Here is a 24,022-nt window from a genome sequence, read left to right on the forward strand (position 1 = left end):
AATACTAATTTCCCATAGAAACATGGGAAATGTTTTTTGGATTCAATGCTCTGTTCCATTCATTTGTCTATTCCTTTGCTGTATACTTTCTATTAGCATAATTTTATTATTACAGGGGCCCTAGGGTCCTTCTCACTACATAATTTGGCATTGCCACTAAAATATATTGTAGACTGCTGTATAGCAGGCCCCTGGCCCCAGGGCTGCATGGCAGGAGGTGAGCACTACTGCCTGAGCTCCGCCTCCTCTCAGATCAGCAGTGGCATCACATTCCCATAGGAGCGCGAACCCTGTTGTGAACTGCACATGGGAGGGATCTAGGTTGTGTGCTCCTTATGAGAATCTAAGTAATGCCTGATGATCTGGGGTGGAACAGTTTCATCCCAAAACCATCCTTGCCCCTCCTCCCCCCGTGGTGGAAAAAAATTGTCTTCCACGAAACTGGTCCTTGGTGCTAAAAAGGTTGGGGACCACTGCTTTATAGTTCATAAAGACACTTTTATATGTTCCATTTTCTTTGATTCTTAGGCCAAATCAGAAAGACATTTAGGACAAGAAACACATTTGCTGTTCATATGAATACTCTTAGAATTCTGAGGCCCAAGGGCCAGGCGCTATGGTTCATGCTTGTAATCCCAGCACTTTGAGAGGCTGAGACAGGAGGATTGCTAGAGCCCAGGAGTTTGAGACCAGCCTGGGCAATGTGGCAAAACTGTCTCTACAAAAAAATACAAAAATTAGCCAGGTGTGCACTACAGGTGCACTACAGGTACAGCTTGAGGCCCAAGCTCAGTTGCCAGTGTGAGGGGGTGGGGGGCAGTCAGTTCCAGCATCCACCCTCCTTAATCCCAGGCTATTAACAGGAATACAAACTGAGCTCCACAGAAACCAATGACTACTCTTTTCTCTTGGAAATTATTAAATGAGTGGAATGTACATTTATAGTTCCTCCTGTTGCTTAGTATAGTTCATGTTGAAGACTTAGGGGTGACGGAGCCTTGGCAGAAAAAAGAAAATTTAAAAAAAACACTTACGTTGTGGGATTTTGTGTTTGTAAGATTCCTGTCCTAGCATCCTTACACAATATAGTTTACTCTCTGTCTTATGTGCTAACATGCTAGAGACAATTAATTAAATTCATCTGAAAATTAGCAGAGTAAAACATGGCGTAGGAGGAAAGGAACTAATATCATTTAAGGGCTTCTTCATGGCAGATGTTCATCTAAGTACTTGGGTCACTGCCCTTGGTCTGTTCAGTGACCCTATGAGACAGATAGTATTCCCATTGAAAGCAGGGAAAGATTAAAGAATTTCTCCAGGGTCATGCAACTAGTATATAGTAGAGTAACCCTGTATCCTGTTAGTCTATTTTCTGATTTCTACACATTCACATTATGATTTTGGGACATTGTGACTTTTTAGGCACACTTGAAATGAATTAAAATAAAAATATATTTTCTCTGTTCTTTTAAGGCTACGCAGATACAAAGTCCTAGGGAGTAGTAACTCCGACTCAGACCTTTTCTCCCGCCTGGCCCAAATTCTTCAAAATGGATCTCAGAAACCCCGGAGCACTACTCAGTCCAAGAGTCCAGGATCTCCTCACAATCCAAAAACACCACCCAAGAGTCCAGTTGTCCCTCGCAGGAGTCCCAGTGCCTCTCCTCGAAGCTCATCCTTGCCTCGCACGTCTAGTTCCTCACCATCTAGGGCTGGACGGCCCCACCATGACCAGAGGAGTTCATCCCCACATCTGGGGAGAAGCAAGTCACCTCCCAGCCACTCAGGATCTTCCTCCTCCAGGAGGTCCTGCCAACAGGAGCATTGCAAACCCAGCAAGAATGGCCTGAAAGGATCCGGCAGCCTTCACCACCACTCAGCCAGCACTAAAACCCCCCCAGGGAAGAGTAAGCCAGCCAGTAAACTCAGCAGATAGGAGCCAGGCTGCATCTCTTTGAAAGGTGTGAGATCTTCCTCCTAAACCTGATGCATGTGTGTCCCTGTACTGTCTACTTAAAAAAATCAGTGTTGATCTTCTCTTGCAAAAGAAAGTAACATGATCAATTATTTATAAGAAGACATAAATACATGATAAGGAATTACCTAAGGCAGGCAGCAAGCAGATTAGGAATAAATGTCTTTGTACAAGAAGGAAAAACAGAGCAAAAATCCAAGGGGGAGAAACTCATTAAAATGAGCTCTCATTTTTTAAGCTGCCTTTGAAACAAAAGAGTTGAGGATAGGAGATAGAATGGAATTTTAGGGGGGTTGCCTAATTTTTTTAAGCCTCAACTCAAAGATTATATAGCAAAAGTGAAACTTCTTGTTTGATATTTTCATTCAAAACTTTCCCCCCCCGGAGAGTCATTGATCAGATATTAGATTTTGTAAGAAGTCTGTTGCCAGGGAGCCAGTACTCATGTATATTTGGCTTGTGTGTTTATTTCGTGTATTGAGAATGAACACCTTTCCTTTGCCTCATTCCCAGTACCCTCCCTGGAGTTCAGATTTTTTTTTAAAGTTTAGTATGTCTCATCTGATTCAGTCTCTCTGCTTTTATTTTATGGTCCTAATTGTACCATCAAATCCAATTACTTTTTTTCAGGTCCCTGATTTTGTTTTTTTTTTTAGAGTAACAGGTTTTAACCTACTACGTTTTTATTATGAAAAATAAGAAACTTAGGTAAAGGAAAGAAAAGTCTAACTAGAGCTACTTGGCAGGCTTTAGTGTTTAGGGAGAGAAAGTAAGTGTGGGGTAATAGCCTTCAAGATAGAAGATGCCCCTTCCTCCCTGTTAAGTGTCCTCCTTTAGAAACTTGAGAAGGAAACTGACCAGAGTGAGCTGCTTCCTTGAGTCTTCTGGGCTCCAGCTGTCTGTGGTATCAGCCTCCAAGACGATACAAGGGAAGCAATGCTTTGGAATGTGACTTGAGATTTAGAAATCAATTAGATATATTATTGAGGCTTAGAATCCTCAAACTTTGTATTTTCTACATTTAGCCAATAAGGAATTAATATCTGGGGAAATAAATTTAGGCTAAATATTTCTTTTTTAATGTTTTATTACCTGCTTCTCCTGTGTTTTAGTTCAATATTTGGGCTGCTTGGCCTGATTTTCATATAATCTCAATTCATGAAGCTGTAAAGAGAAAGATACTTGTTCTAATCTCACTCTTCTAATAGGAATCAGGCAAAAAGTCTACCAGACTTTTAAAATGGGCTCTTTTATACTCTCTAGGTGTTTTGTGTTGTAAAGACCTTATTAAGGTCAGGTAAATTGGTCTGCTTGCTGTTGAAATTTGCCTTCTAGCAAACATCTGTGCTTTCTGTTTGACCTTGTGTTTGCTGCCAAACCTAACACAGTTGAATTGGGAAACAAAAAAAAAGAAATACATTTCCTCCCCAAGTGAACATCTTCTAATGCTGCATCAAAGCTGCCCTGAAGCTGCACTGAACTTCTCTTGTTCTCTTTATCTGTGTTGAGCTTTTTAAAAAAACAAACTCAGAACACCATTGAGGCATATAACGTCTCTTATAAGAAATGTAGCATAGTGTGGAATCTTAATTTCTCTCCAGTTTCAAACACTACAGAGGAATGCAATAGATAAGACATATTTGCTGTTTATCTAAAGCAACTGTAATATTGGAAGTCCAGTCCTTCTGTATTATATTGTATAATAGTTGCTGTAACACTACTTGCATGTCTTCATGGTAAATTATATAAATATTTATAAATATATAGAGAGACATATCCTTATATAGACTCATTCTTTGTCATTCTCCATTTGTAATTTCGAGATCACAGATGGCGAAATTCCTTTTCTATTGTGTGCCTCATGTATACTTGGGCCTTGCCTATCTTCATTTTCTGAAAATATGTTCTGGGCATGTGACACCTCAGAGTCTTCTTGCCTCCCCTGTGTACAACGCAAGGGTTGGCAGTATTTAACAAGCCAAGACAGGCTATTTAATTTAATTTTCATTTCAAAAAGATTTTAATAGGGAAAAACTTACGGGGACATGCTTGTAATACTGGTTCAAAGATTTGTCACGTTAATCACATAGTTCTCTCCTTATAGTTACAGTGGATAAACTGGGATGATAATGATGAGTCTGACAGATTTTAGAAACATTTCTTAAAAATTACCATTCTACTTTCCTCTTTTCATCTCATTTTTTTTTTTGCAGGGGGTTGGGGGAATAATGAAGAAATTATCATATTTCTGTTGCTAAAAGTAGCTAGCTTTAAATCCCGACCCCTTTAGTCAGAAATATGCTAGTAGTAATCATTGGAAAAGCTGATGAGGCTACAACTGTGGTATGTGTGTGAGATTTTATTTCTTATTGGCATTTCTCTGCCGGCGGTTGGAACTGACAGCGATGGGAACGTGGCAACTGAATGTTTTCTCTCTTTCTTGGTTCCTTCCATTTTTATCTCAGCTTTTCCAGTGTGTTGTCCCCTTTTCTAAATGGCCTTGATGAACTCATCAAGATCCAGAGAGAAACAGTCTCATCGTGTAAGAATATGTTATTTTGCATGTAGAGGAAAGAATTAACCAAAGACGTTTCTGCTCTGATACTTTCAAAAGAAAACAGACTAATTATATCATAGGTGGTATCAGTAGGTCCGCTCATAAGTACCGTCCTATGTAGACATTTACTTTTTGGTTTTTACAAGCATAGTTTGTACTTTTAGATGTCTGTCAGGCGAAAAATAGAAGTTGGCAGCCCTGAGCAAGCACCTGTGACGCAGGGATTTTTATTTTTGTTTTAAAGTATGATACAGAGAATGAGGTTTTTGGTTTGATTCGGTTTGGTTGTGTTTTTTAGTTCTTTATTTTTTATTTGGGGGTTCTCTTAGTGATGGCATATTTCAGGTTTCAGTGACATAGATCAAGTAATTTTAAACTGATTTGGTTATTCTACCTAAGATGAGGGACATGGCTATCAAGGTCAAGCCAAACTATGCTAAAAGTAGTATAGGGCAGCAGTTAAAATTATCTTTTGAAAATCAAGTACTGCCTGGTTTCTTCTGTCACAATAGAATAGCCGGTTACCTAGTCAGTCACGGTTGCCCTCGCCTTCCCTTGTTAGTCCCTGGAAGTACTTGAGTGGAACAGAAGGTAGAATTAGCAACAGCTCAATCACTTTAGGTAGCATTTCTCCTGAATTCTGCTGCCAAATCCCCAGGGTCTATGGATTGGTTGAAATAGTAAAATCATACATTGTGACTTCTTGCACAGCATAGAGGCATTTAATTTTAGTGGATAGTGAACAAAGAAGGAAAACTGGGTCATATAAAATTTAACCTTAAAACACAGATTATAAATGTCTTTGAATGTTAAGCCCTAGGCAGACAGGTACTCTCATTCTTAACTCTGGTATGCAAGCTGGCCTTGCTGACAGTGGCACAGTTACATTAACTGTTTTCTAAGTTGCATGTTGTGACGTGAATGTTTTTTGTAGAAGTTGCCAAGTTAATCGAGTCCTACATAAGTAGCAAAATGGTAATTGACACCCACTGTAGTCATTACTTTATATTATTTGCTTTCAAACACTAAAGCCTCGGCTGCTAATTCAGCACTTAGGTGTGCAGCGTCTCCTTCTCTTGACTCCTAGCCATGATGGGAACTTGAGGTTCTTCAGCATCATCAGAGATTTCTTCCAGGCCACATATTTTTTATGCTAATATTTCTATAGTTGCATTCAGTCTACAAGGAGAAAGTGTACATTGATGCATGTTTTACAAACTCAGACACCAATAGCTAAAACCGTAATTAGTTTTTCTATACCCAAGAGCTTTGAATTAAAAGCAGACGCTTTATTTTTCCCAAGAGCAGACAATTCTACATTCTAACATGACATTAGGAATTGGTGATAGGAGAAGCAGAATTCAGAACGATTTAGTGAGACTCAGGGAAAAAATGCATTTTCCCCTGGCTGTTTGAAAATTTATTTATTTGTAGATAAGTCTAGATTTAGTCTTGAAGATCAAAGTTTTTTATACGTTAAAAACATATTCCTTTATATTGATCAAAACATGGCATATGTTAGACTTCTGTCATGTTTATGTACTTTGGAATTAAGTTGTTTGCATTCACTTTCAAAATCTGCCCATTTCTGTTTATGTGCACTTACCACAGATGTGTGGGGACTTTGCCTCAGGGGAGAGGTACTTTAGCACCTGTGTCACTGAGGAGATGGAGTGGTTGACAAGTACTGTTGCGCTGTGTAACTTGGGGTTTGGCTCTGTAGACAATATATTAGCAGAATGATACCACATGAAAGTATTACAGGATTAAGGCATGTAACTTCTATGGTAGTCCTTATGTATCAGCATATACCCAAGTTCAGAAACCACAGGTGCATTTTTAGACCTTTACTTAGAGAACTAAAGGCAGTTCCAACCATCAGCCCATATGGGGGGATTAATGCATGAAAACCCTAAAAGAGGCTGTTGGGACATCCCACTTCCCTGTCCTCACCCAGTGGAACTCTGGTGTGTAACTTGAGATAAGGAAGTAGATGGAAACTTAGCCTGTCATTGAGTATTCTTAATATTTTGGCCTTCCCTCTGGAATTATGAGAAGTTTAACAAAGTCTCAGGAACCTTCAGAGTCCATTACCCACACTGCTAGAAAAACTGTAGGAGGCACATGGGGAATTCCTGTAGTTCTTAGGTAAGCCGAAGACATGGCACAGGGATCCCCAGCCACATAAAGGGGAGTCTGGATGCTGCACACCGCAATTCTGAGAAATCCCTGACTGAACGTGGAATTATGACAGTAAAGTTTTGGCCCTTTAGTTTTCTAGAGCAGCTCACAGAAATTTTAAAAAGTAAAACAAGGCCAGGCGCAGTGGCTCAACGCCTGTAATCCCAGCACTTTGGGACGCTGAGGCGGGCAGATCACGAGGTGAGGAGATAGAGACCATCCTGGCTAACAGGGTGAAACCCCGTCTCTACTGAAAATACAAAAAATTAGCTAGGTGTGGTGGCGGGCGCCTATAGTCCCAGCTACTCAGGAGGCTGAGGCAGGAGAATCACTTGAACCCGGGAGGCGGAGGATTACAGTGAGCCAAGATCACATCACTGCACTCCAGCCTGGGCGACAGAGCAAGACTCCGTCTCAAAAAAAAAAAAAAAAAAGTAAAACAAAAATAAAGTTTGTGCCCATTAAGACGTCTTTTGTGATTGTCTGCTCCTACTTAAAAAAATATGTAAGCTTAATGTTTAATTATTCCCTTTCAGCAAATTTGGATCAGAAAATTAAAGTATGTGACAAGATCAGGTCACCTTGAATTTCCACACAATCTCAAGACACTGAATAGCAAAAAAGTAACATGACTCAGTAATGAGTAGCGTATTGCCTTAGACTTTGCTGGATCTTTGGTCTTAAGGTAACATGTAAAAGTAGTGGAGCCTTTCCTTTCATGGCCTTGTGCAACGTAACGGTTTTCTGCCTCCTCTTCAGCTGGGAGCGTTAGTGGTAGTGTGGGCACAGAATGTATGTGCACTGGCGATGCTGACCATGCCTCCCAGGTACCCTGGCTCTGGGTTCCTTGACCTAGGGAACAAGAGTGGATGAGGCAGGTCTTTGAGCCCATGTGACTATAGAATTTGCTGATGACATAATTTTACAATTACAACGGATAGGAATTTTACCTCTCTTTTTATTAGTTTAATATTATTCAATATTATGTACATAAGTGTTCACTCGCCTAATTAAAAACATTGAGTAAACCAAGTTTTTATATAGACTACCCTTGCCATAGAATGCTCTTTTTCTCTAATAATATGCAGTTTAAATCCTGAGGAATCCATGCGCAGCATTTCACCACATCTGGACTCTGTGGGCATTCTTCACTCGCCTACGAGGGGTAGACAAGGCTACCAGAACTTGAATTTGACTTATCGTAGGGAGCTACCCAGGAAGGTGAAAGCCCTTGGGACTTTTTCCAAAACAATGTTCTCTTTGAACTATTCATCAGACAAAGAAGTCCACTGAGGTGAGAAAGCTTTCGGAAATACAAAGGTGGGAAGATAAAGGTAACCCTGGCCCACTTGGGGCTTTGAAATTGGATTGGGTGGACTGAATAAACACAGCCTAGATGACCTGGGCTTGTGCCTCGCTTACTTCTCCCTGATATATAGTTCCTGGTCCACCTTCTGACCCTTTTTCTAAAATAGCCAGTGTCTATTTCACTAGGACATTTACTTACAAGTTCCCAGCTTTTAGGAAAAAAAGAGGGAGGGGGGAGCATCTAGTTTTGAATTAGATATACATCTTAGAAGTAATGAGCTATTGGCAGCTGTTAAATCAGATTCAGCCACAAACCAGAATTCTTTCTTATTGAACAAGACCAATGAGTTAGACGACTTTAATAATTCCACTTTTCTCTCCCTCTCTTCTCCTCTTCCTGAAATCAGAGAGATGAGAAACTACTCTTTGAAATACCTCCAGAGGTGTTTCATTGTGTTCCTTTCCTTCCAAGCAGCTCCCTTTATACGATTTTGCTCAGGCAACCAAGGACAGAGTATTGGCAGAAACCTGGAGTGCTTTTGTATAGGCCACCTGTACAGAAAAGTGTAATTATTTATTTAATTTTCCCATTTGTATCATATTAAAGCTTTGTACAGTGTTTTAAGTTCTGTTTTAAAATTATTTTGTATTTTATTTTTATACCCTAGTAATAAAATATTCATTCCGCATGCAAAATCTAGTTCTATTTGTGTGATGGTCTGGATTTCAAAAGTGGAAAATATTATTTTTCTAATTTAATAAAGTTATTGAATACACCAGATGTTACAAGATCAACTGGGAGCAGACAGTGTTACTGTAAATGCAGTACCACATCTAGAAGTTCCCTGGAAAAAGCAGCCCAGGACTGAACAGAAACTAGGCGTTCAGTGTCCCTGCAGGTGGAAACCAGGGTGCAAGGATGTTAGGAGATGTTTTCCTCCAATAAAATTAAAATATTAAAAACTCCTTTTTAGTCCATTATTCTGTCTGGCTGGAGGTACTTTTTCCTTCTCCGTAGGAAATATCCCTTCTACCACTAGAGAGATTCCTGCACCCCCACCCTCATCTTTCCACCTTTAACCTTCCTTTGAACCAGAGGAACTCTCAGGAGGTATTCACAAGGGCACTGCCTCACCCCTCCTGGTTTGGTTTGACCTGGAATGTTAGTGCCATCTGGTTTTCTCCGCCTGGATTCCCTTGCTTGATTTCTCACTAAACAGCAACCTCCAAAATGCTCTCTCGGGTTTTTTTGTTTTGTTTTTGAGATGGAGTCTCGCTCTGTCACCCAGGCTGGAGTGCAGTGGCATGATCTTGGCTCACTGCAACCTCCGCCTCCCAGGTTCAAGCAGTTCTCCTGCCTCAGCCTCCTGTAGCTGGGACTACAGGCACGAGCTACCACGCCCAGTTAAATTTTGTATTTTTAGTAGAGACACGGTTTCACCATGTTGGCCAGGATGGTCTCTATCTCTTGACCTCGTGATCCGCCCACCTTGGCCTCCCATTGCACTCCAGCCTGGGGGCGACAGAGCGAGACTCCATCTCAAAATAAAATTAAAGGAGATTAAAACAAATTACTCAGGCTGGGCGTGGTGGCCCACGCCTGTAATCCCAGCACTTTGGATCTGCTGCCCCCTCCGCGCCAAAACATTAGCTGGGCTGTAGCCCTAGGGAGGCTGAGTTGGGAGGATTGCTTGAGCCCAGGAGGCCAAGGCTGTGGTGAGCCCTGCTCACGCCACTGCACTCCAGCCTGGGCAACAGAGCAAGACCCTGTCTCAAAAACAAAACAAAACAAAAAACAAAAAAGGAAAAAAAACCCTCAAGCTCCCAGAAGCTAACCATGATATACTTACATCTAAACTGCAAAATAGTTGAAGTATTAACCTCATGTAAACCCATTTAAGTAAATAAAGCTACATACAAGAGATTCTGTGTGCACGGGGGCCCGAGGCACTTTAAGGGTTCTGGCTTGGAGATTATTAAGAACCTCCTAGAAATAATTCTGTCCTAAATGGTCAATCAGTTGATGGTGAGCGCTGAAAAGCCGATAGGTACTGCTCGGCCAAGGGATTGAAAAATCGGCCTTTGAGAAAAAGTCAAAATGAAAGATTGGATTAACTTTATAATTTCTCTGGGGTGGTGCCAGTTGGATCTAGGAAACTTAAACTCTTGAAGGAATGTGCTTAGAGCAGAAGATAGAAGCTGGTGGCTGTCTCTGTTCCCCTCTACCTCTCTCCCGGCTCCTCGGTCTCCCCAGAGGGGCGTCCGACCCGCGGCAGCCCCACTCCCAGCTCGAATCCTTCCCTTCAGGTCGCTCCAGGGCGGGCAGCCAAGGTGGGCCTCCCCAGGCGCTGCGATCCGCACTTCGCCTCCCAGCAACCGGCCTGTCAGCCCGGGCTGAGGACCCAGCGAGGCCTTGACCGTGGGCCTGGGCAACAGCCAGCTCCGCCCCGCCCCGCGGCCCGGCCCCGCCCCGCCAGGCCGGTCCCTCCCCGCCCCGCGACCCAACGGTCTCTCCCCGCCGCCGGCCCCGCCCCTCCCTGGCCGCCCGTGGCGCGCCGGCGCCTGCGCAGTCGCCCCAGAGAGCCCGGACCGGGATGGCGGCCGTTTTGGAGTCGCTGCTGCGAGAAGAGGTGTCGGTCGCAGCCGTCGTGCGGTGGATCGCGCGCAGCACCCGGGGTTCGGAGGTAACAGCGCTGACACGCCCCCAGGTCTGACCCGAAGCCGGTTCCCGCAGTGGAGCCCAGCCCTCAGTCCCCTTCCCCGAGGGCGCCGGGCTGCCAAGCCGGGCCGAGTGCGCTCCAACTGGGCGCCGCTGCCCGGGCCGCCCACCCGAGGCTCGCCCCGCGGCCCCCGCTGCTCACAGCCCCCTGGCCGGCGGCTGACCCTCTCGCCCTTCGGCCTGTGCTTCTGCCCTAGGATAACCCCGGGGAGGCGGCCGCGCTGAGCTCACTCCGGCCCCTGCGGAAAGAATTCGTACCGTTCCTGTTGAACTTCCTGAGGGAGCAGAGCAGCCGCGTCCTCCCGCAGGGGCCCCCGACCCCCGCCAAGGCCCCGGGCGCCTCGGCAGCCTTGCCAGGGAGGCCGGGAGGCGCGTCGCGGGGCAGCCGCGGGGCGCGCAGCCAGCTCTTCCCTCCGACCGAGGCCGCGAGCACCGCCGCCGAGGCCCCTCTGGCCCGCCGCGGGGGCAGGAGGCGGGGCCCGGGGCCGGCCCGCGAGCGTGGAGGCCGCGGCCTGGAGGAGGGGGTCAGCGGGGAGAACCTGCCCGGAGCCGGGGGCCGGAGGCTCAGGGGCTCTGGCAGCCCCAGCCGCCCCAGCCTCACGCTCTCTGATCCACCAAACCTCAGCAACCTGGAGGAGTTCCCTCCCGTAGGCTCGGTTCCCCCCGGCCCTGCAGGGTGAGACTCGGCTCTCATGCGGGAGATGGGTACCACGAAGGCTCTGGGGGAGTCAGTCATTCGGGCTCGGCGCTCCGCAGTGGAGCGCGAGGATGAGTAGAGGCTGGGGGTGATGGCGAGGGTTTTTGTGGGGTTTTTTTTGCAAGAGGTCTAGCTGTTGCGGTTGTGGAGGGGGGATGTTTGAAGATAGGAATTTGAGAAAAACCTGTGGCTACTCTCAGCAGGACGAAGCCTTCTCGCAGGATCAACCCAACTCCGGTGAGCGAAGAGCGGTCACTCTCCAAGCCCAAGACCTGCTTCACCTCACCCCCAATCAGCTGTGTCCCCAGTTCCCAACCCTCAGCCCTGGACACTAGCCCTTGGGGCCTTGGCCTTCCCCCAGGGTGCAGAAGTCTGCAAGAGGAGCGGGAGATGCTCAGGAAGGAGCGGTATGGCCTGGCCGCTCCTGGGGATGTCGGCTTCCTCGCTATGGGGGATCTTCAGGGGTTTTCCCTGAAATTGATTTCCCTCTTGGGGACTCTGGGTTTGTCTTCTGGGCTATTGGTATCTTCCCTGGAGGGACCTGAGTGTCGCCGTGGCAGGGGAGCCAAGCTGACTGCTCATGAAATTTCTTTATTCCCATAGCTCTAAGCAGCTGCAGCAGTCACCTACCCCTACCTGTCCCACCCCAGAACTGGGGTCGCCCCTCCCCAGCCGGGCAGGAAGCCTCACAGATGAACCTGCAGACCCTGCCAGAGTATCTTCCCGCCAGCGCCTGGAGCTGGTAGCCCTTGTTTACTCCTCGTGTATTGCTGGTGAGTGAGAGCAGAGGGAGCTGGAGTGGAGATACTTGTAGAACTGCTGGGTAAGAGAATTGGTAAGGCACCTGGAACTGAACCTTGGCTCCAAATGGTGCCCCATAGCATGGGATTTCTTTTTGTATCTATCTAGAGAACCTCGTACCAAACCTCTTCTTGGAGCTTTTCTTCGTCTTTCAGCTGCTCACTGCCCGGAGGATGGTGACTGCCAAGGACAGTGACCCTGAACTAAGTCCAGGTGTCCTAGGTCAGTGAGCAAGCCTCCTTTTGAGACGTGGGGTCTAGAAACAGGACCGTTCTTAACTGACAGTTTGGTACTGTCCTTCTAGATTCCCTGGAAAGTCCACTGTTCCAAAGCATCCACGATTGTGTCTTCTTTGCAGTGCAGGTTTTGGAGTGTCACTTTCAGTGAGTTTCCCTGGCTGAGGCATTTGGGCCTCATTCTTATCATCTGCTTAGCTCTCTGGCTGCTTGGGACCTATGCTGATGCTAACACGGGGGCAGTGGCCCTGGACCTTCTCCTACCTGTAATCTTTCATTTTGTGTTAAGGCTATGAATGTAGTACCTAAAAGAATGAGATGGGGCCAGGTGCGGTGGCTCATGCCTGCATTCTCACCACTTTGAGAGGCTGAGGCAGGACAGTCACTTAAGCCCAGGAGTTTGAGACCAGCCTGGGCAACATTACAAAAATCCCATCTCTACAAAAAAAAAAAAAAAAAAAAAAAAAAGCTGGATGTGGTGGAGTGCACCTGTAATCCCAGCTACTTAGGAGGCTGTGGTGGGAGGATCACCTGAGCCTGGAAGGTCCAGGCTGTAGTGAGATCACGCCACTGCAGCCCAGCCTGGGTGACAGAGACCCCCATCTCAAAAAAAAAAGAAAAAAAAAAGGACCCCTGTGGCCTTGGCAGCTGAGCTTTGGGTTTCTGGGTAATGTACCTGTCCTGCTGTCTTGGTCCCTGCTCTGTAAAGTCTGATATCCTCCCCTTTACTTTCATTGTCTTTGATCCTTGGCCCACGACCTTGCAGGACATATCTGGGCTCGCACACCTGCACCATGCCTTAGAGATCCTCTGTGTGGTGTGCAGGTGCTTGCTTCCTACTTGCAGTCTGTGTTCCGGTCTCAGTCATAGGTGTTCTCATCCCTGCAGGGTTCTTTCCAACCTGGACAAAGGGACCTTGAAGCTGCTGGCTGAGAATGAGCGGCTGCTGTGCTTCTCACCAGCTCTGCAAGGCCGCCTTCGAGCTGCCTATGAGGGCAGTGTTGCCAAGGTAGTGACCCCAACTTAGATGCCCACTAGCCTGGACCTAACCCTTCCTAGCTTTCATAAATTCAGGCAACCCTGCTGACGACACTTAAGTGTAATGTGAGCTTACTCTGGGCAAGAATAAGAGGGAGAAGTTGTCTCAGCATGACCCTGCGGTTCCTAATGTTCCTGCTGTATTTTAGGTCTCTCTGGCAATGCCTCCCTCTGCTCAAGCTGTCTCCTTTCAGCCAGAGACTGACAATCGTGCCAACTTCTCCAGTGACCGAGCCTTTCATACTTTTAAAAAACAGAGGTGATAAGAAAAGGGACTTTTGGGGGAGGGAATGAGATGACATTTTTCTGGAAGAGGCAGCTGTTTCAGTTTCATAGAAATTAGGAGTTTGGCACTAACAGGTGGTGGGTTAGTTCTCCCAGCTCCTTCCTGCTGGCCATCATAGGGACCACCTGGCTTCATTCTCTTGCGTGCCTGTGAACCCCGGAGCTTAGCCAGCCGTCTTACAGGTGTATGGCTTTAGTCTCGGGGTTCTCAGGCAAGAATGTGCCAGGATGAACTGTCACTGCCCACAGAAGTACATGAAGCCTGTAGTGTGCTGCTGGTCTGTAGCACTACTGTCATCATGTAGAGAACTCTGGAGAAATTAAAAAAGGGCTGCTGGCCGGGTGGGCGTGGTGGCTCCTGCCTGTAATCCCAGCACTTTGGGAGGCCGAGACAGGTGGATCACCTGAGGTCGGGAGTTCTTGACCAGCCTGGCCAACATGGTGAGACTCCATCTCTACTCAAAATACAAAAATTAGCCAGCTGTGGTGGCGGGCACTTGTAATCCCAGCTACTCCGGAGGCTGAGGCAGGAGAATCGCTTGAACCCAGGGGGCGGAGGTTGCAGTGAGCCGAGATCGCGTCATTGCACTCCAGCCTGGGTGACAAGAGCAAGACTCCATCTCCAAAAAAAAAAAAAAAAAAAAAGTGGTGGGTGGGCTGTGGATAGTCCTGTCCTCAGTTCTTCCAGGGGTGGGAAGGCACTGGTGGGAGTGAGTGCCTCGGCTGATCAGGTGTTCTTATGCGTCAGGGATGTGTTTTATGAGGTGCTACGAGAGTGGGAAGATCACCATGAGGAGCCTGGCTGGGATTTTGAGAAGGGCTTGGGCAGCAGAATCAGGTGGGTGCTCAGACCTTGTCTTGCGCCTGGCAATGAGTAGCTCAGTACTGGTCGGTGGCAGGAGGGATGGAGGAGGGAAGGCTTTTCCCCTGCTCCTTCCAGCCATGAGCTGTTTTCTTCTAGCCTCCAAAATCTCTTCAGTTATTGATAACTCTGCCTCTACTCGAAAGGGATGTGTCTTATCCTTGTTCTATAGTGGCAGTTGCTCAGAAAGTCCAAAGCTCTTACCCCAGGCTGCTTGAGGTTTTTTGGCCCAAGTCACTGGTTAGACACATCCAGCCTCCATCTTCTCCATCCTCTAGTTTGGGCAAGTCTGGCCACTGTGTAGGTAGATGCCTGGGCTCAGCACGCGAACCCCAGTCCAGTCACATTGCTCATGAAGCTCGCCGCCTGTCAGTGTGGCTGAAGACGGGAGGGTGGCATGATTTCTCGTTTGGTTAAGTGCACCTCTAGCCTCACAGGACCTTGGTGCTGAGGGAGTGTCCCTTGCCTTCAGTGTCCCTGTGCAGGCAGGCTCTGGCTGAGGTCTGCTCAAGTCCCTGGTAAAGGGCTGGAAAGTCCAGGTGTTCGCTGCTTCTCTGAGATCTTTCTCCCTCTCCCTCTCCCTCTCCTCTCCACACCCTTCATTCCCGCCTTCTATTCCTCAGGGCCATGATGGGCCAGCTGTCTGCAGCCTACAGCCACAGCCACTTTGTTCGGCTTTTCCAAAAACAACTACTCCAGGTAACAGCCCCAGCAAGAGATTAATCGACATGAACAGCAGGTATAGGCAGCCACGTAACGGCTGCACTTTGGGATAGGGCGGACAGCCTGGCAGGTCCTGGGCTGGAATTTGAACAAGAGTTCTATTCCTTGCGGAGTGGCTGAAACTCGAGTGGCCAAAGAAAAGCCAGGGCACACTCTCTGACATGTCCTGGGCCCTGCACCTCCCCCAGCCTGCTGCTGCCTTCCCTTTGATTTGTGCTGTGGTAAAGAGCCCAGGCTTAGTAAGTAATCAAGCTTTGTTTCAGATCCTAGCTCTAGTGACCCTAGGCACATGCTTAACCTTGGAGTTTCAGTTTCTTCACCTGTGAAACAATACTGTAATTCACACCTCAGAAAATCTAAAGCACTTGACACAGTTGGCATTCCTTAAATGTTCATTACTTCTCATTTTTTGTTCAGTCCTTCCCTCCCACTTACTGATTTTTTAATTTCTCTCCTTCCTCTTCCACCCCAGATGTGTCAGAGCCCTGGTGGTGCTGGGGGCACCGTCTTGGGTGAGGCCCCAGATGTGTTGAGTATGCTGGGAGCTGACAAGCTGGGGCGGTTGTGGCGCCTACAGGAACGGCTTATGGCTCCTCAGAGCAGTGGGGGGCCCTGCCCACCCCCCACCTTCCCAGGCTGTCAAGGCTTCTTTAGGGACTTCATCCTTAGTGCCAGCAGGTAGGCTCCACTGTGTCTTGCAAGGAATGGGGCAAAGGCCAGGAAAGGTTTGGCTTCCCAAAAGGGTAAATAGTTCTCCAGTCTCCTTTGCCTGGAGATAGGCTCCTTCCAGCTCGTACTTGCTGGCTTCATTGCACTTCTCATTCTGTCACCCATGTGGGTGATTTCATTGCTCCTGGGCCTCCCTGTCTGTCCGGCTGCTCCCTTCCCTCTGGAGTGCCCCTTCTAGATTCTGGCTCTTCCTGTACCTTTTCCAGTACTTATGCCCCACCCACCCCTTCTCAGCTTCCAGTTTAACCAGCATCTCATGGACAGTCTGAGCTTGAAGATCCGGGAGCTCAATGGCCTGGCCTTGCCCCAGCATGAGCCCAGTGATGAAGACGGGGAGTCAGATGTAGACTGGCAGGTCTGAAAACAGAACAAGGGAAATCATGGGGTCTGACCCAGGAGGGAAGGGAGTATGTTGAAGAAGAATTTTGTAACAGACCGGGAATTGTTCTAGAAGCCTCATGCTTGGACCTTTTATTTCCCTTGATTCCATGCAGGGTGAGCGGAGGCAATTTGCTGTGGTGCTTCTTAGCCTGAGACTTTTGGCTAAATTCCTGGGCTTTGTGGCTTTCCTGCCATACCGGGGGCCTGAACCTCCCCCGACCGGTGAGCTTCAGGACTCCATTCTGGCCCTCAGGAGCCAGGTGAATGGGTGGGGGATTCTGGTGAGGAGGGAGCAGGGAGGACCAGCCAGGCACTGAAGCTGACTGGTTTCCTTGGCTATTCTGGAAACCAGGCAGGTTAGAGGGCACCTCCCAGCCCTTCCTAGGGACCCACCTGACTGAGCTCTGGCCCTTCCAGGTCCCTCCGGTCCTGGATGTGCGGACTCTGCTGCAGCGAGGGCTGCAGGCCCGCCGGGCGGTGCTCACCGTGCCCTGGCTGGTGGAGTTTCTCTCCTTTGCTGACCATGTTGTTCCCTTGCTGGACTATTACCGGGACATCTTCATTCTCCTGCTGCGCCTGCACCGGTGAGTGGAACAAGGCTAAGGCTTGACGAAAGGACTTGGGAGTCAGGGGACATTGGTCAAGCCTGCTATTAATAAAGAGGGTCGAGCAGTCTGCATGTGTGTGTGGTGCCCCGGCCATAACTGAGCCCTGGGAGAGGCAGGATTGGCTCCCCTGAGGTGGATGGTGGGACATCATCTGCACTTTCATTGGCTTCATGCTGTTTCCGAGGTGGCCCCACCAAGAGACAGTCCCCATGCAGGAGGGGGCGCTGGGGGGATCCTGCTTGCCGACATGGCCCCAGTCCCTTTTAGTTCTGCTTTTGCGAGCCAGCTTCCAGTGACAGCGTTTGCCTCCTCCATTCCCTTCCCCTTTCTGCTCAATCCTGTGTACTGCCCACTGTTTCAGGAGCTTGGTGTTGTCGCAGGAGAGTGAGGGGAAGATGTGTTTCCTGAACAAGCTGCTGCTACTTGCTGTCCTGGGCTGGCTTTTCCAGGTGGGCAGAGTGAGGGTCCAGGTTGGGAGTGGTTCTGCAGCTGAAGATGCGGAGTGGGCAAATGTCCGAGTACGAATGAGGCAAGGGCTGGTGATTCCCATTGTCTCAGAGGAGGCTGCTTTGAAGCTGGCACCTTCTCCCTGGGACCATGCAAGAGGTGGGGTGGGGTGGGGTGGGGGTCTCTGAAGTTGACCTGAGTTGTGACTGTCTTCCTGTCTTGCCAGATTCCCACAGTCCCTGAGGACTTGTTCTTTCTGGAAGAGGGTCCCTCAGATGCCTTTGAGGTGGACACAGTAGCCCCAGAGCATGGCTTGGTGAGTGCTGGGGTCCAGCCAGAGCCATGGGAAACTCAGGAATAAAGGAAGTGGGCTGCGTGGGGAGGCCCGGCCAGGGGCAGATGTAACCCTTGTAAACGCCCTGCCAACTGCCTGTTTCCTGGGCGCGCTGGGGGAGGGACAGCCTGACCGACCCCAGCCTGTTCTCCCCAGGACGCCGCGCCTGTGGTGGACCAGCAGCTGCTCTACACCTGCTGCCCCTACATCGGTAAGCACCCATCTCCCTGCAGGGCCCCTGGTCTGCCCCCTCCATGAGCACCCAGAAGGCGCCCCCTGGCCCAGCTCCCTCGAATACTGCTCCGTTCATAGTCATCCCTGGGTGTCTGAGCCTCTTGACTGCACAAATCAATTCTGATACTTGGGGAGAGGGTGCTGGAACTGAGAACTCGGACTTACTGACGCAGGGGAGCTCCGGAAACTGCTGGCGCTGTGGGTGTCAGGCAGCAGTGGACGGAGTGGGGGCTTCATGAGGAAAATCACCCCCACCACGACCACCAGCCTGGGAGCCCAGCCTTCCCAGACCAGCCAGGGGCTGCAGGTAAGGGCAGGGCGGAGACAGCCACGGGGGAAAGTGGGGAGGTGGGGGGAGGTCGGAGGAAGCCTCGCTGCCTCTCCCTTCTCCCGCCAGGCGCGGCTCGCCCAGGCCTTTTTCCACAACCAGCCACCCTCCCTGCGCCGGACTGTAGAGTTTGTGGCAGAGAGAATTGGATCAAACTGTGTCAAACATATCAAGTAAGAGTGGGTTAAGGATCCTGGTCTCATCGCCCTACCATTTTTTCCCTTTTCCTCAGTTGCTAAGCTGAGGAGGTCAGCCAGAGGGCGGGTGTGGGGCTGAAGTGGCGGACACGTTTTGAAGGAAATTCCCTTTAATGTGCAGCCCCTTTCCGATTAACCCTCCAACCACCCCCACCTTGCTGTCCCTGCTGCAGGGCTACACTGGTGGCAGATCTGGTGCGCCAGGCAGAGTCACTTCTCCAAGAGCAGCTGGTGACACAGGGAGAGGAAGGGGGAGACCCAGCCCAACTGTTGGAGATCTTGTGTTCCCAGCTGTGCCCCCACGGGGCCCAGGCATTGGCCCTGGGGCGGGAGTAAGCAGCGCTGGTCCATTTGATCCACTCTCCTCTTGGCTTTTCTCCGTCTTTTCTTTCCGCTTTCACACTTACTCTTTTTTCCCGTCTCTCCACGCCTCCTTTTTTCTTCTCCTCGCCCCCATCCTCTGTAAGCCCTGCACTGGCTGTAGGCCTTCTGTGGCACAAAATCCAGACCTAAGTTTGGAGCATGTATGATGCTGTGGGGCTGGCAGTTGGGCTTCTCTTTTCTCTGGCACCCGGGGTGGGGCGGAAGGGCAAACGGTGCCTCCTTCCAAGGTACAGCCTCCCAGACCAGATGCTTGGTGCACTCTGGGCATTTACTTCTACAGCCAGGCTGAAATACCCAGAGACCACTGACCCTGTCTGTCTCCTTTTAGGTTCTGCCAAAGGAAGAGCCCTGGGGCTGTGCGGGCGCTGCTTCCAGAGGAGACGCCGGCAGCCGTACGTGGGAGGGAGGCCTGCAGCTAGCAGGCCAGGCAGTTGTGGGAGAGGTGCACGGAGTAGTTGTGTGCAGACACAGCTGTGTGAAGCTGGTGGTGGGGGGCAGGGTCGGTGCCCAACTCCGGCATCCCTTGTTGCACCCAGCCCTTCCCTAGCCCCTGACTCTAGTTCTGGTTCGCAGGTTCTGAGCAGTGCAGAGAACATTGCTGTGGGGCTTGCAACAGAGAAAGCCTGTGCTTGGCTATCAGCCAATATCACAGGTAAGGTCCAGGAGAGGGGAATGGCTGAATCGAGTGTTTAAAAAGTGGACTGGCAGAGAGTCGCAGGCATTCTGGGGGAGATGGGGCCGAGAGCCAGGAGGAAACAGCAACAGGCGTGGGTCAGCATGGCGAGCCTGTGCAGGGCTCCCCCGTGATTCCTTTCCCATTCTCCCTCTGCCCCGCAGCACTGATCAGGAGGGAGGTGAAAGCAGCAGTGAGTCGCACACTTCGAGCCCAGGGTCCTGAACCTGCTGCCCGGGGGGAGCGGAGGGGCTGCTCCCGCGCCTGTGAGCACCATGCTCCCCTCCCCTCCCACCTCATCTCCGAGATCAAAGTACACGGCTACCCTACTCCCTTTGGCTTCCCTGCTCCCTCTCCCTGCTGTTCTCACATCAGCTCCAGGATTTTTATGTAGAAGCTGTCTGCTGTCCACTAGTCCCCATGTCACTCATCACTGAATGGGGTTAGGTAGGGCAGAGCTGAATTGAATGGTTTTCCTAATTGTCACTCTGATTTTTTAATCATCCAAAAGGGGAAAAGGGTAGATAAGACATTTTTGACTAAATGCTTATTATGCAGATGGCAATGAGAGTGGGGTGGTGAATGGTTTGATAGCAAATGAGTCTCTAGGAAGCAGTCGCCCAGTATTTGGAGACAATTTCAGAAATGTTCTATGCGAGAGGTGATGCTCGTTTAGTTATAGGCAGTAAGAATAAACCATTGGTTCTCCTAACTTGATTTTAAAATTCAAGGACTGTCTAGAGCAGGAGTCAACAAACAGCCCATGGACTGAAGCGAGCCTGCCCCTTGTTTTGTGGGTGAAGTTTTAGTGGAATGCAGCCGTATTCGTTGGTGTGCGAGCTGTCTATGGCTGCTTTTGTGCAACTACTGAACAGCAGAGCTGCATGGCTGGGCAGAGACTTTATGGCCTGCAAAGCCTAAAATATTTACTGTCTGGTTCTGGTTTAGGGTGTGATCTAGGAATAGAGATTGGAATAGGGACTAAGGTGCAATGACTAAAAATGGAGATTATGTAGGAGGGAGAGGCTTAGTGGCCATTTGATACTGGTTGTCAATATGCAGAGGATTTCTGCATTGAAAACTCAGCTCTCCAGAGAAGATGAACAGAGAGGCTTCAGAGACAGAAGATACTAAGACGGTATCTGATAGGCCAGTTTCCTTACATGCTTCAAGAATAAGATGCCCTATGGGAGTTGGTTAGCTACAGTTTGCTACTACAGTAGCTACAGTTGGTTAGCTACTCCCAAGTTGAGTGACGTTTCCCATGCTGTGGCAGCCTGCTGTCCCTCAGCTGACCTCCTCCATCTGTTCCCTCTCTCGTTGTCCACGTGGTACTTCCCCTGGCTGTGCTGTCCTGCCCAAGTCCCAGGCCTAGGGGCAACTTGGCTTCACTCACCATACCCTGGGGCCCTATTCTGCCTCTCTCCACTGGCCGATCCCTGTCCCAAGCCAAATTCTGTGGCATCCTGGTCCCCAGCGCAGGGTAATGTCTCCCCCTGCTCTCCACAGGACGTGCTCTCCTTGGCCGTGGGGCCACGGGACCCTGACGAGGGAGTTTCCCCAGAGCATCTGGAACAGCTCCTAGGCCAGCTGGGCCAGACACTGCGGTGCCGCCAGGTGAGATGTGGCATCTGCCACTCAAGGGCTGCTTTTTTCTTTGTCCTCGTGTGAGACCTGATAACCAGAGCCACACTGGCTTAGCGCTGGTTCTCGCAGCAGTAAGCGTGGTGATACCTATGCTCTCTCTTCCCCCGCCCACTGCAGTTCCTGTGCCCACCTGCTGAGCAGCATCTGGCAAAGTGCTCTGTGGAGTTAGCTTCCCTCCTCGGTATGGCTCCTTTCCATCAAATCCCTCTCTTGCCTGACCCCCGAGATCTCACGGTTGGGTACAAGCAAGATTAGAAACAGAGCCCTCTTCCATCCCCATCTCTCTTTTTTTGAGAGACAGAATCTTGCTCTGTTGCCCAGGCTGGAGTGCAGTGGCACAATCTCGGCTCACTGCAACCTCTGCCTCGGCCTCCCAAGTAACTGGACTACAGGTGCCCGCCACTATGCCTGGCTAATTTTTGTATTTTTAGTAGAGATGGGGTTTCACTATGTTGGCCAGGCTGGTCTCGAACCCCTGACCTCATGATCCGCCCGCCTCAGCCTCCCAAAGTGCTGGGATTACAGGCGTGAGCCACCGCGCCCAGCCTGCCCCCATCTCTTAAAGCTTCGCTTTCCTCTCTTTCCACAGTTGCAGACCAAATTCCCATCCTAGGTCCCCCGGCACAGTACAGGCTGGAGAGAGGGCAGGCTCGAAGGCTTCTGCACATGCTGCTTTCCTTGTGGAAGGAAGACTTTCAGGGGCCAGTTCCGCTGCAGCTGCTGCTGAGCCCAAGAAACGTGGGGCTTCTGGCAGACACAAGGCCCAGGGAGGTGAGTCAGACAGAGGAGGAGGCATCTCAGCCCTCTGCAGTCACACTCCGGACATGCACCACCCTTGCCTCAAACTATGAGCTGCTCTATTTCCCTCTTCTGTTCCACACAGAAATGGACTCCATTTATCCATCTCAAGTCTCTTCCCAGCAGCTCTGTCCTTTGAGATCTCAATGTGTGTCATTAGGGTCACTCTGCCATCCCCCTAGCAACCCTGACCTTCTCGGTGTGTTTTGCAGTGGGACTTGCTGCTATTCTTGCTCCGGGAGCTGGTGGAGAAGGGTCTGATGGGAAGGATGGAGATAGAGGCCTGCCTGGGCAGCCTCCACCAGGCCCAGTGGCCAGGGGTAAGGAGTCTTCTGTCTTACATGTAGAGAGAACAGGTGTTACGTATCCCATCTGTCCTGAAAGGAAGCAAGTGATGGGGCCAAACTAAGTGGATTTTTAATTTGGGGCAAAATAATTCATCTTTTAATGGGACTAATAATTTCAAGATGGAAGTAGATGCACTCAGTAGTACTCAAAAACTGGTAAAGCCTGTGCCTCCCCCATCAGGGTTCACTCCCTGCCATAACTTCAGCCTCCCAGAGTCCTAACAAACAGACAAGGTTTCATGTCCATTTCAGTGTGGAGGGCAGTTGAGAAAAAATAATGTAGCCAGCCAGGTTGTGGTCTTCAGTGAAAAAGGATGAGCCATTGAGAATTACATGCTGCCTTTTTCCTCATCTTTCTACATATTCCAGGACTTTGCTGAAGAATTAGCAACACTGTCTAACCTGTTTCTAGCCGAGCCCCCCCTGCCAGAACCCCAGCTGAGAGCTTGTGAGTTGGTGCAGCCAAACCGGGGCACTGTGCTGGCCCAGAGCTAGGGCTGAGAAGTGGCCCTGCCTGGGGCATCTCACCAAAACCCTGGACCCCCCGCCTCACAAGGAGGCCGAAGTGCCCACTGCGGACCCTCACTGGTTGGGGAGTAGCCGGGTCTACAGTCAGACTTCCTGCTCTGTGAAAGAAGGATGTCGCTGCCTGGCATCCCACCACACAAATCTGAGGAGGAGGAGAGTTGGCCTGATTCGGGATTATGGCAGAAAAGCCAAGATGTCAGTCCTGAAGTAGAAGAGGTGGTGTTTATCTCTTGGATACTAAATGAAATGAGGTGTGTGGGCTTGTCAACACAGAATTCAAGCCTCATTTGCTATCCCAGCAGCTCTTAAAACTTTGTGGTCTTGGAACTCATGACAGAGGCAAATGACTTCCGCTTAACTTATGAAGAAAAAAATATGAATCTTGGGAGTCTACATTTTCTTATCACCAGGAGCTGGACTGCCATCTCCTTAAAAATGCCTAACACAGGCCGGCTGTGGTGGCTCATTCCTGTAATCCCAGCACTTTGAGAGGCCTGAGGTAGGCGGATCGCTTGAGATCAGGAATTCGAGACTAGCCTGCAATCCCAGCAATTTGAGAGGCCTGAGGTAGTTCGAATCGCTTGAGGTCAGGAATTCGAGACCAGCCTGGCCAACATGGGGAAACTCCGTCTCTACTAAAAATGCAAAAATTGGCTGGGCGTGGTGGTGCGTGCCTGTACTCCCAGCTACTCAGGAGGCTGAGGCACAAGACTTGCTTGAACCTGGAGGCGGAGGTCGCAGTGAGCCGAGATGGCCCCACTGCACTCCAGTCTGAGGGACAGAGCAAGACTGCCCTAAAAAAAAAAAAAGCCTAACAGATGAGGTAAGACTCAACCAACTGAAACCTGACTTCCCCCCACCCCGTACCTTCAGCCCCTGTGCAGGCAGTAACTCTTGAGACCTCTTTCTCTGACCAGGGACCAAGCACAGGGCATTTAGAGCTTTTTAAAATAAACTGGTTTTCTTTAACAAGGGCTTGATGTCTAGTCATTTTCACCTGTCTTT

General features: G+C 49.5%; 2 protein-coding genes across 12 annotated transcripts in view; both read left to right on the forward strand.

Annotated features, from left to right (window-relative positions):
* LOC105491561 (tau tubulin kinase 2) overlaps positions 1-8,646 on the forward strand; it is a 176,272-nt gene extending 167,626 nt beyond the window's left edge. For 5 of the 7 annotated variants that reach the window (XM_024796302.2, XM_071067020.1, XM_071067022.1 and 2 more), the window contains one exon: positions 1,474-3,390. In XM_024796302.2, coding sequence (XP_024652070.2) covers positions 1,474-1,936 — 463 coding nt within the window. In that variant the 3' untranslated portion in view covers positions 1,937-3,390. Of the gene's footprint in view, positions 1-1,473; positions 3,391-7,801 lie in introns of those variants that run through there. The other 2 variants (XM_071067021.1, XM_071067019.1) reach the window with 2 other exon arrangements.
* Positions 8,647-10,569: 1,923 nt separating this feature from the next.
* LOC105491529 (codanin 1) lies at positions 10,570-23,991 on the forward strand. 5 transcript variants are annotated; one of them, XM_011758058.3, is made up of 28 exons: positions 10,570-10,705; positions 10,938-11,416; positions 11,638-11,844; positions 12,041-12,210; positions 12,347-12,460; positions 12,543-12,621; positions 13,363-13,483; positions 13,662-13,771; positions 14,546-14,635; positions 15,283-15,358; positions 15,855-16,060; positions 16,346-16,466; positions 16,606-16,752; positions 16,910-17,076; positions 17,462-17,549; positions 17,774-17,863; positions 18,038-18,092; positions 18,289-18,422; positions 18,513-18,616; positions 18,814-18,972; positions 19,353-19,416; positions 19,598-19,676; positions 19,862-20,010; positions 21,207-21,314; positions 21,462-21,525; positions 21,934-22,115; positions 22,355-22,462; positions 22,859-23,991. In XM_011758058.3, exons 1-28 carry the CDS (start codon positions 10,616-10,618, stop codon positions 22,982-22,984), a joined length of 3,687 nt encoding a protein of 1,228 aa, XP_011756360.2. In that variant the 5' UTR covers positions 10,570-10,615; the 3' UTR covers positions 22,985-23,991. The 5 variants fall into 5 exon arrangements, 4 of the variants coding, with proteins under 4 accessions (XP_011756360.2, XP_011756351.2, XP_024652073.2 ...); XM_011758049.2 differs by having other exon boundaries at positions 11,641-11,844; XM_024796305.2 differs by having other exon boundaries at positions 10,594-10,729.
* Positions 23,992-24,022: the final 31 nt, after the last annotated feature.

This window comes from Macaca nemestrina, chromosome 7, assembly GCF_043159975.1.
Source record: "Macaca nemestrina isolate mMacNem1 chromosome 7, mMacNem.hap1, whole genome shotgun sequence".
Lineage (NCBI taxonomy): Eukaryota > Metazoa > Chordata > Mammalia > Primates > Cercopithecidae > Macaca > Macaca nemestrina.